At 36.9% G+C, this 16093-nt stretch overlaps 2 protein-coding genes across 5 annotated transcripts; one reads left to right on the top strand and one right to left on the bottom strand.

Moving 5' to 3' along the window:
• Positions 1 to 1079: 1079 nt before the first annotated feature.
• Positions 1080 to 9133, top strand: LOC116170124. Its single transcript, XM_031486312.1, has 16 exons — positions 1080 to 1651; positions 1697 to 1894; positions 1947 to 2132; positions 2179 to 2531; positions 2581 to 2649; positions 2700 to 2871; positions 2917 to 3096; positions 3142 to 3299; positions 3856 to 4009; positions 7272 to 7469; positions 7522 to 7707; positions 7758 to 8110; positions 8159 to 8227; positions 8277 to 8448; positions 8497 to 8676; positions 8724 to 9133. Exons 1-16 carry the CDS (start codon positions 1498 to 1500, stop codon positions 8882 to 8884), a joined length of 2943 nt encoding a protein of 980 aa, XP_031342172.1. The 5' UTR covers positions 1080 to 1497; the 3' UTR covers positions 8885 to 9133.
• Positions 9134 to 11655: 2522 nt separating this feature from the next.
• Positions 11656 to 15434, bottom strand: LOC116171401 (carnitine O-acetyltransferase-like). Of its 4 annotated transcripts, none has more exons than XM_031488216.1 (8): positions 14529 to 15431; positions 13870 to 14453; positions 13377 to 13819; positions 13189 to 13330; positions 12807 to 13142; positions 12380 to 12759; positions 12138 to 12336; positions 11656 to 12094 (listed from the first exon to the last, which is right to left on the bottom strand). In XM_031488216.1, the coding sequence occupies exons 3-8, from the start codon at positions 13763 to 13765 to the stop codon at positions 11750 to 11752; spliced, it is 1791 nt and encodes a 596-aa protein (XP_031344076.1). In that variant the 5' UTR covers positions 13766 to 13819; positions 13870 to 14453; positions 14529 to 15431; the 3' UTR covers positions 11656 to 11749. The 4 variants fall into 4 exon arrangements, 3 of the variants coding, with proteins under 3 accessions (XP_031344076.1, XP_031344075.1, XP_031344077.1); XM_031488215.1 differs by having other exon boundaries at positions 13870 to 14446; XR_004145444.1 differs by having other exon boundaries at positions 11953 to 12094; positions 12516 to 12759; positions 13870 to 15434.
• Positions 15435 to 16093: the final 659 nt, after the last annotated feature.

The following is a 16093-nucleotide window of genomic DNA, read 5'->3' as shown; positions in this document are numbered from 1 at the left end:
GTCTCAATCGCCCTTTGTAAGTACCCTCTTCCGACAATCCGTTCTTGAGGTATAAGGGAATATACCAGATCACGATAAGAGGTCGAGGAGGAGGGAGTACCATGAAAGATAAAACTAGTTCCACTCCCAGCCCTCCCCCTCCACCCCGTACTTTGATAAGAAGGGCAGTAGTTGGTAGAAAACGGTTCCTTTCGTTGAGATCTTTAATTAGAATACAATGAGAGATAAAATTAATTTTTAACCCCCAAAAACAGCATCTCAAGAAATAATTCGTAGGGGGGCCCCCCCTTTTAGACAACGAAATTTGATGGTCGTCTGGCACACCTTCAAGGTATAGGCTATCTACTGCAATTCCAGGACTCTAGGACCATTCCTCCAGAAGTAGTTCAAAACGTAGAGGTGAGTCCGGACGGACGAACGGACGGACAAAACGCAGACAATAGCATATTTTTTTAATTCTTAAAAAATGCGCTACGAATATAACTAGGTTACCGTTGGAAGAATGAAGCTGATTTTTTTTACAGACCAATGATAGGTACAGCCAATGACTATGAGAGTGTTTCTTTTTTAAATTTTTTCTCTAATTATAAGATATCTTATAATGTTAAGCTAATAAGATAATCTTGTAATTAGAGACAAAATTTAAAAACGAAACACCGTTAAGTCATTAGTAGTACCTATCATGAGTCTGTAAAAAAAATCAGCTTCATTCGTCCCACCGTAACCTAGTTATATCCGTAGAAAGTTCGTGAAAAACCGACTAAGAATTGTTTTTTTAGGGAGTTATCAAATGCGCGGGATTTTTTTAAATATTTTTTTAAGAGCTATTATCAACGTTTTCATTTGGTATATAACTTATTTTCTCGAAAAACAACCTTTCAGAATTGGTACCACAAGAAGTACCCGCAGCGCCTTAAGTCGTATGACCTGAGGCGGCAGACGATCGATTTTAGCATACTCCGATAGGGCAAAATGGAACACCATCGGTTAAAATTTTGATCATTCTCGTTCAGTGGATTTCGTGTTAGCTCCCCTACTAATATATAAACACAGTTTACTATATTATAATTCTAAATAGTAATGTACTGTAGAGATTAATTATTAATTATAGTGGTAACAGTGGCAACTAGGCGGTAAATACATAGTGCTTGTTGATAGTTCAATCAGTAAATATTCAGAATAATGCAAGCAAACTTGACTTTTTAAATGCCTGAGGACTACATAATAATATAGATATAACCATTGGATAAGAAATAATTAGATGATATAGCATAATCTTCAGAATAAGTGAGCGCTATCCCGCATATTCTACATATTCTCCATGGTAGATCTAGAAACGTCGATGCCTGGTGCTGGGGTTCTTTGTACGTGGTTGTAATCACGAGGTGGAGCTTGCTTAATGTTCCTATTTTGATCTTAATTCGAAGTGTTTATCAGTGTTTAATATATCGTGCACAGAGCGTGTTGAAACAGTTCCAATTAAGAATACTGTAAGAAATGTTGGTTGTGTTAATTACAATTGTAATCTTATGCCTGTACGTAATTCTATTATGGATGAATCAAATGAAATATCGTAAGCAGTTGGCGCAATTCCCGGGGCCCAAGCCTTTACCCCTACTAGGAAATTTGTTGCTACTTAAATCGACTGCAGGTTGTTAATGTAGGCAATGCTCTTTAACAAGTTCTGTACTTCTAGATGTTGTTCCGGTATCGATGCGTGTGTGGAAAGGGATCCTGGGATCATTTATAGTATATTTAGGTCCTCAACCACGGCTCGTAGTTTGTGACCCAAAAACAGCAGAGTTTGTACTCAGCTCAACATCAATCATTGACAAATCGTACGAATACAGTTTTTTCCACGATTGGCTTGGAACAGGATTATTAACTAGCACCGGTGCGATATGATACTATGAGGAGTCCACCATTAATTTTATCCTAATTATTAGGGCAAAAATGGAAATCGCAAAGAAAATTACTAACACCAGCGTTTCACTTTCAAATACTGGAAAAATACATTAAAATATTCAATCGTCAAAGTAATACATTGATAGATATGCTCAAACCGAAGGTGGAAAACGGTCCGTTTGACGTATTTCCATTGGTTACACTCTGCACGCTTGATATCATTTGTGGTATGTTGTTAACTAAGCATACTTCATCTTACTTTTTTTTGCCCAGAGGCCGCAATGGGAGTGCAAATAAATGCTCAAAAAAATTCGACATCCTCGTACGTATTGAGCGTCAAGGAAATGTGCCGTATTATTACCGAACGAGCATTGTCAGTAACTAAAATGATACATTTTCTGTATAAATTTACCTGGGCGTATCAACAACAACGCAAAGTCCTTTCAATTTTGCAGGGATTCACAAATTCCATAATTCGAAGTAGGAAATCAACGTTTACAGGGCGCACGTTGCATGAGCGAAGTGATGAGGGACTTTCAAAACGTGTTGCATTTTTAGATCTTCTTTTGGAGTATAATTTAAGCGATGAAACAGTCAGAGAGGAAGTGGACACATTTATGTTTGAGGTAGGCAATACTCAAGTTCATGCCGGGGCTGTAGGTGTAATTGTTTCAGGGCCATGATACAACGGCTGCTGGCATCAGCTTCACTTTGTATTGTCTTGCCAAGCACCCAGACGTACAAGTAAGTGTGAGTCATACATCATACCATACCATTTAAGTTGTGTTAAATAGCGGAAAGTGGTCGAGGAACTGAGACGAATTTTTTACTGCGATAAGGATAGAGCGCCTACGTACAAAGACGTGCAAGAAATGAAATACTTAGAAATGGTTATTAAAGAATCTTTAAGATTGTATCCTCCTGTTCCCTCATTTTCAAGAGTCTTAACGCAAGACGTGCCGTTTGGTTGAGTACCAAGTATGAAGATCAATATGTGAATCTTTCTTTCAGATGAGTCACTATTGCCAAAAGGACTGGTTTTGACATTATACCCCTTGCTTCTGCATAGAGATCCTACATCTTTTCCTGATTCTGAAAAATTCGACCCGGATCGCTTCTTACCGGAAAATTCGGCAACTAGGTCGCCTTACGCTTACGTTCCTTTCAGTGCAGGTCCCAGAAATTGCATTGGTAAGTATCTTCGACATTCTTCCCACACTGATTTTGAAATTATAGGTCAGCGTTTTGCAATGGTAGAACTAAAATCCACAATATCAAACATCTTAAGAAACTTCGAAATTCTTCCCGTCGCCGGCCATGAGCCAGAACTATCGCTTGAGGTTATTTTGAAGTCGTATAATGGTTTACGTATTCAATTAAAATCGCGAACCTTTTAACACCCTGATGACTATTAATTTACATCAGTGGAATACTGTTTTATACGACTTAGATAAATAAACATTTACATGGACATTGTCCACTGTAGTAGCTGATTCGGTTTGAGGACATGTTCCGATAATCTCATTTAAAATTCTAATCATCTGTTTCTTATGCCTGCATTAGCTTATAGGGCGCCAAAACAACAAGCCAAGAATTAATCTGTTTTATTAGCATGTTATTATACACATGAAAGGTGTTGTATTGATATGTTGCATTTTTAGTAGCGTGTCTAGAAGAACATAGTGCTAACGATTGATGTAATTAGAAAATAATGCGCCATACACGTTTATAAATGCATTGTAAAGCATTAAAAAGAATTGCGCGTTAATACCCTAAGAAAAATCAAATCAAATCGGTAATTACATGTTGAAATTTCCCTGAAAATTTTGTCAAACTTGTTTTAATAGTTGTTTATGTCCAATGTTTGTGTTAATATTAGATAACGAACTTCAACATTTAGATTCATTAGTGCAATAGTGTACCAAGTTCAGAGAGGTTCGATAATAAATGTTACTTGTAATAATAATCGTCGTAAGTTCATTGATTTGTTGGTTTATCAAATTATGGCTTGAGCAGTTAAAATACCGCAGGTACTTGTCACCGTATTCAGGTCCAAAGCCTTTGCCTCTACTAGGAAATGTCTTGCTGTTCAAATCACTTGCAGGTAATAATGCAATATTGTTAAATTTTGTCGAGTAGAAAGAATATAATATTACATTGTGAGTCAAATTTGTATACTGTAATAGTTCAATGTAGTCAAAAGATTTCCGGAATTTACAATACAATTATTTTCACCGTACACGCGCTCTTCTATTGCTTATTACTATCACGTTCTGGAAGTACCAGATGATTGATAACTTTTGAATCTCTTGACAGTCGGCCATGTTACAAAGGCCACGTTCTCGTGCTCCCCTGTAAAGAATTAAGTTTTCCCATCGTCTTTATTTTAAGTAAGAAGATCGCTTCCGCATACGCCATTTGCTTGATTAATCTAGTTACATCATAAAAACGGTACATAATTTAACAACAACATTTAAGTAAAACAACGCGTTTGAATGTTGGTTAGTTCATATTTGTGATTGCTAGAGGTCTCACGAGTCGGTAGGTATATTTGCATAGATATATTAATATATTATTTACATATCTTAATGTATTAATATATCTATACATATTTGTATATTATACTATGATATAATCATAACTATGATATAATGCATACAATGCAATCATTGCCTGTACCGCTCTTATGAAACATGATTTTAGTAACCATTTGCCACAACGTATATGATGTTGAACCAATACTAAACATAACTCGAAATCTAATCCTCTTGTCACCTCCCGTTTGATTCGTTTATTTCCACGATTATTTGTCTACATTATTTTTTCGTTTTCCAAAACAGCCTTTATCAAGGCTACCAATTTGCAACGAATAGTTACAAGGTAGGTAAATTACACTTTAAGTCGGAAAATGCATGTTTCATCTTTATAGGTTATATTCAGCAACTGCGACATGCCTTTTACTTTGGAGGAAAATAAACTGCTTTTGCAGTCCTATTTCCGTAATGGAAGTAAAGCGACCGCAACGGAGTTTCCTGAACATGTCGTTGATTACGAGAACTTATACCACCACATTTTTCGAGTAGTTAAACGATTTGACTATACAGGAAGTGTTGTTTGTGGAAAATCCCCTGGTCGCCCAACAGTTGCTAACGAGGCGGTAGTAGAAGATGTGCGTGCTCGTCTTGAACAAAGCCCGCAAAAGCCACAGCCACAACTATCCCAACAAATTGGTTTGTCATACGGAACCTGTCAGAAATAATAAAATAATAACCCGTACAAAGTAACCGAGCTGTTTACAACAGTATTTTGATGACCGAATTGTTGGCCTCCAAGATCACCTGATCTAACGCCCTTGGATTACTTTTTATTTGGCCATCTAGAAAACCTTATTTATAAAAATCGTTTTTATTATACTTCATTGAAATCACCTTATTTACATCTGTATTAGAAATAATGGTATCTGGCCTTTTCCAGGCTAGCGCACGGAAAAACTTTTCCCGGTCTCGTTGATTCTTTCCGTGCGCTGAATATAAATACCCAAAATATTGCTTTAAAATACAAATTTACAAGGAAGTAAACTAATTTTCAGAAATTCTATATGCGTTGTAATGTTTCATATGTAAGTATTTTGCGTTTTAATTCGTAGATGTTTGAATATTTAGATAAACTTCTTTGAGATTTTGTGACATTTTTTGACGTTTCGTCAACATTATCTGAAATAAACTAATTAAACAAATCGCCTTTGAAATGATTTGAGAGTAACCATGAAAACGCATTTTCTATAACTGTTACAAAATAAAAATGTTGGCGAGTTTGTTGTTTTTTGTTATCGATTTAAAAGAAGTATAATAAAAAATATCGTTCATTACATGTCCAGAAATGCTTTTTCCGTGCTTGCATGACTTCCCGTGTTCGGCTTCGTCACGCGCGCACGGAAAAAGCCTGCTTTCCGGACTCGTAATGAAATATTGAAGAATTACTTGCAGTTATAGAACAGCAACTTCATGCACTGCTAATAAATGATATTTTTACATGATTGCTTTTAATAAACATTTTAAAGTTATGTTTAGTATAGCTACAGTATCACTTGTGTTGCGGCAAGTGTCATGTTTCACAAGAACGGTACAGACATAGGATTTTTGAAACTTGAGTAGAAGGTCTGGTGATGCGTGTATATATTTGTTGCTTACTTCTGTTGCCATTTTAGAATTATTTTGTTGTTAAGACATCGTTTGCCGGATTATTAATTTGACCCAGCAAAGCCACCAATAGTCCTTATGTTGCTCAACCACACATTTCGTTAGCAAGACCGCATCACAACCAGGATCAACCAAAGCTTTCGACTGTGTTTCGTTTACTTTACAATCAAACACGTGCTTTTGTTGATAATTTTCGTTTGTTTGTAAAACTATATTTTTGTTATAGACAGTAGATTAGGAAGCACAATTTGTCCTACAACTTTTTGTCAAGTGACCGAGTCTTTTACAATTGGTGCACGAGGTTTAGAATGTGCACTGACCAACCTCTTACAATTACACCACTGTACTTTAGAGCTTTTGGGGTTCGATTCTCTTTAGTGAACCCTTCACGAATTGGAATGCTGTTTCTTTTCTCGTGTTCCTCCAACAATCGTGATAAATACTCGGCATACAAACGTTCACGGGCGTCGTGTTCGCATTATTTTGAACAAAGTGGTCTCGAATTCTGTCTATTACACACGAGATTACATTGCCTAGCACCACACAAAAAGAACGTTTCTTAATTTTACGAAATCAAATCTATTTCCACCGTCAGAAAAATAATTAGCATCTTACCAAAACTTAGTTTTGCTTTTCTGTTAGGTAGATTTCTATCTGCTTATTGTCATGGTACCAGTATATGTACTTATATAGGTTTATCACTTTCAAGAAACACTCTAATTTTCGCAATTATGAACCGATTCCGACCAAATTTTAAGGGCTGGTGTAGCTCATTAATATCTCGGTCAAGTTTGCGAATCAACCAATTCCGCCATATTGGAACCAAATGGTGGAAAGAATCTACCTACACCTGATCGATTTTTTTAACGTGTACCTATACGAATTAGGTAAACTATTTACACTGACACATGGGGCAGTACGATACTACCGCTGCCACGTTGAAAACGACAAACTCTTTATTCGACGACACAAACTCCAACGATTTTTACAATACAATGGCTTTACAACGCACATGCGCTCTTCAATCGCTTAAAGCACGTTCCGGAAGTACCCGATGATTCCCGACTTTTGAATTGCTTAACAGTAGATTGTGGGATTGTAGTGAGCTGCAAATTTTCCAAAGTCCCATATTTTGTCGACAGTTTAGTTACTTATTACTATTTGTAGATTTCGTACCGATAACAAAACGTCTGGCTGAGGAATTCGGGAAATCATTTATTTTGTTTTTCGGTCCTAAACCCCGGTTACTTGTTGGTGAACATGAGACGGCGGAGTTTTTACTCAGCTCCAAAACGATTATAGATAAGTCATATGAGTATAGTTATTTCCACGATTGGCTGGGAACGGGGTTATTAACGAGCACAGGTGCGTAATTTCTTGGAAACTATAGTTTCGTTCACTTTCTCTTCATTTGCAGGCCAAAAATGGAAATCACGTAGAAAATTACTAACGCCCGCCTTCCATTTCCAAATACTGGATAAGTACATTGATGTATTTAATAAACAAGGCCACATTTTAGTAGAGAAGCTTAAAGAAAGGGCGGATTCAGGTCCTTTTGATATATTTCCATATGTGACCCTTTGCACACTTGATATAATCGGTGGTAAGTTTTCTTACGAAATTGTACGCACTAAAATGACCTAAATCTAACAGAAACAGCAATGGGGGTGCAGATAAATGCGCAAACGGATTCCACGTCTTCGTACGTGTGGAGTGTAAAGCAAATGTGTCGTATTATACTAGAAAGGACTGTAACACCATTAAACATGATCAACGTAATCTATAAACTAACTCCGACGTATCGACTACAGAAAAAAGCTATTTCAATTTTGCATGGTTTCACGAATTCTGTAATTCGAAGTAGGAAAGCGAATTTTACAAGAACTATCTTAAATGGTGGTAACGACGAAGGACTTCTGAAGCGTGTAGCGTTTCTCGATCTTCTTTTACAGTACGATTTAAGCGACCAGTCAATTAGGGAAGAAGTCGATACATTTATGTTTGAGGTGCCAAATTAAAATAAGTCCCAAAGGGATAATTTGTAAGCATTGCAGGGTCACGATACAACTGCTTCAGGGATTAGTTTTACTCTGTATTGCCTTTCAAAGCATCCTTATGCACAGGTACCAATTTACCAAAGCATAATCAGTATTTTTTAATTTTGTGTAATAGGTTCAAGTAGTAGAAGAATTGCGAACCATTTTTAGCGGCGATAAAAGCAGAGAGTCAACTTACCAGGATCTACAAGAAATGAAATATTTGGAAATGGTCATTAAGGAATCTATGAGACTGTATCCTCCTGTCCCTCTATTTTCAAGAATTTTAAACGAAAGCGCTTCGTTCAGTTGAGTTACAACTTTTTGAATTGATTTTAATTTAGCATGTTCTTTAGATGGGGCACTGCTACCTCAAGGATTTGTTTGCGCCTTATATGTTCTACAGTTACACAGAAATCCCGATATTTTTCCCGATCCTGAAAAGTTCGATCCGGATCGATTTCTTCCCGAAAATTCAAAATCCAGGCCTCCATACGCTTACGTTCCTTTCAGTGCGGGTTTAAGGAATTGCATCGGTAAGCAAACGTTTGCTAATTTTTACGCGCTTAGTGTGCACTTATAGGTCAGCGGTTTGCAATTCTGGAAATGAAAGCAACAATTTCGAAGATCTTGAGAAATTTCGAAATTTTACCCGTTCCTGACCACGAACCACAACTGTCTATTGAAGCTATTTTGAAGTCGTACAATGGTTTACCTATTGTATTAAAAGCCAGAAGCTTTTAGATTCTTATTCCCCTTATGGTTAAAAGAAGTGGGTCTGATATTAAAAGTTTTACTTTTACATTAACATTTCTATTTACACCCAATGGTCTAAATATATATTGTAACAAACTTATTTGAGAGGTGTAGGAGTAGGTAGATGTTATTGTATTGTAAACAAGTGCTTTACTGTGGTTAAATATGTTAGTTGAAGATTTGTTCATGTTTTTGTGAACTCTCTTTCAGGTTCTCAATTACACCCTCTTAAACAAATTTATTTATTTATGTATTTATGTATTTATTTATTTATTTGTTTATTTATTTATTTATTTATTTATTTATTTATTTATGTATTTATTTATTTATTTATTTATTTATTTATTTATTTATTTATTTATTTATTTATTTATTTATTTATTTATTTATTGTAACTCTCTTATTCTGGGCCTGAGCCATACGCATGTTAGTTTTTTTTAAACCAAATTGATGCCAGTTTGGTTAAGAAAACTGTTTTGTTAAGTACCTGACCGAACTCCGCCGAAGTGTCTTCTCGTTACCTAATCCCTTTGTAACAAACACATCCTAGACGGACCGACCATCTACATTATTTAATTATTTGATCTCATTAATTACCTAGCTTCCTCCGCTAGGAGCAGGTTCTCTTTGGCTTCTTGCATACTGCATATTCCTGTACTAACATCCGGTCGTTGGAGAACGAAACCGAGTGCGTTTTAAAATTGTCGCGAAGTCATATTTCAAAGTAATTAATTATTTAGCAATTAAGTGTCATTGCTAACCATTTCACTCATCGACAAAGGAATCGCTTCCAATTAATTTATTCCTGCACTGGCACTCTAGCACCATCCCATGTTAATTTGTCAAGTAAAACGAGTGGTAAAAGAAAAATTTTACCTAGGGGTAAATTAAAAATTCTGATTTTTAAAAAATGTCCGTGTAAAACCACTGTTACTTTTTTAGGTATTTTTTAAAAAAATTCGTCACTGTGCGAAACTGTGTTACTTGGGAGGTGCACATTTTTACTTTTTAAAATTCAAGATTGAAGTGATAAATGAGAAAAAAATAATGTTATGTTGAAGTAAAGTTCCATTTCAGTCAATAATACGGAAAACTTGTTTAGAATATGAAATTATGTCCATATGCAAAATTTTACAAATATCGGATCACTTTGATTAAATCAGTATTCTGCTATATTCTCCTGTTCAAAATATATAACCCTTTGAGTACGAAATAAAAATTTACTCCAACCAAAGGGATGGTAAAAGTAAAACTGATAATTAAATGCATGTATAATTCCCAATTATTGGAAAAAAATAACCAAAATCTTTGTTAGAGTTTAAATATTTTGGAGTCGATATAGCAATTAAGGTATCAGGGGCGTTATAACGGATGACAGAGATAGACGTCGGCTGTGGGCATTTTTTCTATTAACGCCTGTGGTGCCTTCAACGTTTTATGTCCCACTTTACTAAACTTAAAATTTTAGTTTAAAAAATATTGTCCACATCACCGGCTTTATGGCTCAGTGGTAGAGCATTGGGCTATAAATCCGGAGGTCGGGTGTTCGAACCTGGGTTGAGGTGAATTTTTCATCTGTGGCGGAGATGGAAATTACCTTAGACCAGTTTCGAGCATACTGCCTGCTACTCCGAATTAGGTTTTCCTGCAGTTTTCCTAATTCGTAAGGTAAATACCGGAGTATTATAGACCAACTTAAGACCTTCTGCAGAGGCACCTCTAAAAATAGCATTATGCGGGTCACTCTGTAATTGGGCGAGGGCCCAGAACAAGCCTAAATTAAATTAAATTAAATTAAATTAAATTAATTAAATTAAATTAATTAAATTAAAATTAAATTAAGAGGGCCATTAAATTAAATTAAACAAGAGAAATAAAATAAATTAAATTAAATTAAATTAAATCACACTTTACTTCACCAACCCATCAAAACGACAACAGTGTAGGCACCACAAGGACATCACACACCACAGTATTAAAAGAAAACCTCCAAACCCAAGAGGAAAACCAGGATGTACTACTAGTAACAGCAATAATTGTTCAAGCACGAGACATCATGGGCATGCGGCGCACAAACCAAATTTGGTTAGGCGATATATTCGGGAAAACGAAACATGGTACCAACCAAGGCAGTCGGTACGGTAGTAACAACAACGGAAGAAGAAAACCAACGATCCGATTGCTGGGAAATGGAAAAAGGTAATGGGTTCGATGTAGAAGACAAGAAGTGCGAAGACTACTACAAGTCAATAACTACACGCAGCCCAAATAGAAGATACACAGATTCTATTCAAGGAGAATCCTGCAAAATCCGGGAGCTCACGATCATTAGCGATGGTCAAGTCCTTACTAGTGGAGAAGCAGCTCATCACAAGAAGTAATGGAGCAGAATGGAGTAAACACTATTGGCATAAATGTCATTAGTCATTCTACGTGAGCACCGGGCTTCCAAGTCTACAACTTTGGTACATGAGAGTGTGTACGTGTACCACCCCTGCTCACACTTAAAAATATTTCGATATTATTCATTATCCTTTCTTGAACAACGTTTACATAGTAAAATAACGCACATAATAATGCAAATGTACTGTCCAGTGTGTGGGTCTTCCGTTCTGCAGTTTTTATAAGTATAAACTACAAATTCCAGCGTGCTAAAGGAAAGTCCTAGCATGTCTCTTTCACGTCTTGATACGTGAATGTGAGGCCTTCCCTAACTAGATTTCACATGTGTATACGGAAGGTAAAATAAAATTCGAGTACAATTCCCGACAAACGTTTATTTGAGAGCTCTTACAGTTGTTCAGGCCCCAAGTTTGCTTTATTCTGGAGGATTAAAGAAATTTAAAAAAATTATTAATTATTACATTGTATCAAAATGTCTCTCATATCGCAAAGACTTGAAATAATAGCATCCTTCATGCCAGCCGATGTAGTTAATAAATTTGATTTGAAAGAAAAAATAGAAATGTTAATATCCGACGGGCGTATATTATAACAGCACGCGTAAAGGTCAGTAGGAATGGTTCCAAATCCTGTTAGTGAATCACAATTGGTCGCTACTTGGCTCGTACTGACCCGACTTGTAATACTCTTAATATAGGTACTATCACAATGTAGAGAAGGTACAGGTAAATTTAATTCTTCGGCGGCAGCTTTCAACCCCATAAAGTGTCTTTCTGTACCGTATCCTTCGCCAGCCTAAAATGCCATTTAAGTTTATTAAATCCATCAGTGACCTTACTTCGAGAGAGTCCCTTTTGTGAGTGTTAACAGCTAATCTCAATGCCGCCGATTGTTCATCGTTTCCTTTGATCTGATCTAAGGCTATCCTAATAAAAGTGACGGCTTCCTCCGAAAACGAGCGTAACGATTCAACTCTTCCTTTGGCAAATTTGCTTGTGGACACTGCTTCGTAAATGTTGGACGACAAGCCATGCATTCTGAAACTGACGTTTTGATATCAATTACTACGGCTATGTTTACCTATAAAATGATAGTTGAATGGCGATTTGTACAAAACTATCAGGGCTCAATTGAACACTTTTAATAAAATCCTTCCCAAAGGAGTCAAACTTAAACCATTCAATATCAGAATTATTGACGGACTCGTTGAAGTTACCCTCCGCTTCTCTGATGTCCGATCGAATAGATTCCGTTAGTCTGAATATCAACTTAGAAGGACCTTCGTCTGAAACATCTGAGCAGGCTTCGTCTCGTTGAGTTTGTCTAAAAATGCTCGCTGCATTACACTTCATGTCTAACATCAAATGATTTAAATATTCCACCATGTTTGCTATAGGTTGCCCATCGCACACCGAGTGTTCGTATATCAACCCAACGGTCCCATCACTTCCAATTACAAACTGGAATCAGTAGTCGTGCGTTTGAAATGAAACGATTATTGGTCTACCTGAAGAGTTTTATCGTACCAGCGGTTACTACCATTCTGCTTACTCCCACCTCCGTGGAGTAAGTGCATGCCGGCTTTCGTCAACCTGTTTACCTTTGCATCACTAGTTTCATCTAAGCAAACCAAAAACAGACAGGTTTCAATATCATTAATCTGCTTTTCGTTCTCCTTAGTTAGCTCTTCGTATGTCTGGGCCCATTTGTCTCTTTGTTCCGTTGTTAATATTCCAATTGGTATTCCGGGCTCAAGTGGCTGGGAAGTGATGCTATGTAAGTGTTTGAGTAGCTGTCTTTCACCGATCAGTTGCGAGTTATGGAACAATTTTAGTTTGAAGAACTAAAATGAAATTCGTATAACTTTCCGTGAGCTAAGCTTATAGTACCTGATTTCTGAAAGCGATAATTATGTGTTCTGAGTGTGGGTGAAACTTAATCTTATCCCGTGATGGATGGGGTATTCGACACGCACCAAACATTTTGCTATACTGACTCATGTCACGTTTAGTGTTATCAGGCAACTCTCCACTAGAACATAAAGTGTAATTGTATGCTACGAAATGCAAAAACTTACCGGTCAATTACCATTTTGTAGGTAGTTGCGGCGATAATGAGCCGTGCAGTGTAAGACAGCCGTGCGTTTTCGTTTTCGAAGTGCTCCAGCGGGAGCATTTGGCCAGGACTACTGCACAGGGCGGTAGGCAGACGATTATCTAAGTATCTCATACAAAGGTACCATTCGTTAAGCCAATTTTCTTTTTCTTGTCTACGTCGCTCAACATAATCTTGGAGCTTCCGTGCTAATTCGCTTTCTTGAAACTGACGCACCACTTGAATTGCTCTTGACCATTCGTTGCTATCGACCATTGGCTTTAAACTTCTGAGGTACTTACGTAATGTATCCTCCAATTTCGGAACAGGTAGTTTCGGAAAATTTGGCGTATTACTTCCAAAACTGGCCATGATGAAAAGTTCCAGTTTCTTTTAAGTAGGTATTTCAGTAGGTGTATGTATATTCTACAACAACGCGATATCTGGGTTAGTGCACGATAATCATTAACGCTTACTGTTACTGTTGAGTGTCACTATAGTAGATTATAGTGACATTGAAGGTCACGTGATTAATATAGATAAGTAGGTATACTGCCAATGACCTCCATATTGTTTGCGATTACCATTCACTTAGATAGTTGTAATGGATTTGTTCTCGTAGTTTTGTCAGATGTATAATGGGTCACCTATGACTTGTTTGTTTATACCTACTATACGTTTATAAGTCGTTTCACAAGCTATATCTTGCACTTGCAATCTTTTATTATAATATTCAAGGCCTGCAACTACAGATTTTGCGCTCGATTATTGTTTGGTGGCCCATCCTTGCCATGTCTGATCAGACTCTCCCAGAACACAGAACAACAAAGAATGTGGCAAGCCGTCTCCTCGCATAGTTTCGCTTCCTCTCCAAGTGGATGTCACATCAGTCATGAGTCAATTCCGTAAAATAGTTTATAGTACCTAGGAGGTATACACGGTCAATGATTCTTTCATGGTAAACCTTGTCCAAAATCCCTCCAGATTATGAGGTGGTCCTTAATGTACACGCTTGCATAGAGATTTGATGCCTACAACGTAGTCCTACTGGTACTGAAAACTAAGGTTCTTCTACTTTTGTTTTTGGTACCATAGTGAGACAGGAATAATTCCACTTGTTTATTATACCACTCACCTTCTCATAGAGTCAGACCTCCTACTAATTCCGCAGTGTTTTTCAACCTTTTTGTGCACGCGACCCCTTTGCCAGTTGAAAAATTCTGGCGACCCCCAGGCGCCTTAAATAAATTATGTCAATTACTTCAATTAAAGGCTACGTATTTAATTTGATTAGTTTGGGACCTATATCGATCGAAACTGAAGTAGGCACCTATACTTAATTTTAACTGTGTAAAAAAATCGGAAAGAGAGTGCAATTTAGCTTTCTGATTTAAATGATGTGTTTGATTAAGTGATCAAATTTCGAGCTTTATATCGTACACTAGTTTCTACTTCCATGGATTTTCCATTCGAAAAATCGTACGGGGCGTACACTAACACGATGCAGTTTAATAGTTTAACAGTATTCCTCGGAAAACTGAGTTTATGGTCATTTTGAAAAAAATATATACGAATCTTTTCCTTCAAAAAATTGTCGAACAAACTTCAATGGATCAATCGTTGGTAGGAAGCTTTCACATTCCTTGCATGATTCAGAGCTAGCACAATTTGCAAGTTATTTTCCACAACTGTTCAAATCTGAAGGTAACAAATTTACGTCTTCTGAATGAAGAGAAACCAGGAATATCCAGAGGGGGTAAAGGAACCTTTAAAATTATTAGTTCCGTTCGTCACTCACTTCCTACCTATGCGAACTAACGTTCCCTTCAATGTTGAACATAAAAACTAAGGAAAGAAATATAGGCTTCACTTAGAAATTGATTTGATCGATAGCGTATCAAAAATAGAACCACATTTCAACAAATTATAGAAAAACAAAGAAGCACAACCTTTCAACTAAATTGTAGTATAGTAACGGGCGATCAAAAATCAAAAAGTTACTGTCGAGTCGCCTTTGGAAGTTTAAGTTAAGTACGATTTTCCATGTAAACAAAAATTCCAAAGGTCACTCGACAGCAACTCATTTTTGATCGCATGGTATTGACTAACAATTGCATTTTTATTTTACTTGCGACTCCTCGAGTATACTCGATAGATTAATTAACGCGACGACCGAAAAGACCGCAACGACATCCAACTCTCCATCCTTTGGGTCAGATTTTATGGGCTTTATGTACGCCATTTTATGTTTCCCAGGCGGTATAGAGTTGCGTAAGGGTTCGCTCACTTCTTTTCGTTGACTGGGCCCTTAATTTTCGGTCAACATACGAACGAGCGATAAATGACAGTACTCGAGACCGAAAGTCCGTCCGTGGGTAACGCGAGACTGCTATTAGGGGATGTAATGTCCCGCATTTTACAGAACCAAAAATTACAGGCTCATTTTTGGTCACACTGACAGTTGTTCTATGATTCAAAGAAACAAAATCTAAGCTCTTTTCGGGCGTTACTGACAACTGTAGTTAATTTTGACAACTGCCCTAACGCAGTTCAAAATTAATTAATAGTATATTGAAAGACAAGTGTTACAATGCGACCTATTGTAATACGACTACCTTGTGGCACGAGTGGCGACGCGAAGCGTAGCCACGAGTGTCCGCAAGATAGGAGTATTACAATAAAGCATTGTAACACGCGTTT

This window comes from Photinus pyralis, unplaced genomic scaffold, assembly GCF_008802855.1.
Source record: "Photinus pyralis isolate 1611_PpyrPB1 unplaced genomic scaffold, Ppyr1.3 Ppyr1.4_LG5, whole genome shotgun sequence".
NCBI classification, from domain to species: Eukaryota; Metazoa; Arthropoda; class Insecta; order Coleoptera; family Lampyridae; genus Photinus; species Photinus pyralis.
Note: the sequence above shows the minus strand (reverse complement) of the source record. Positions and strands in the feature narration are given on the sequence as shown.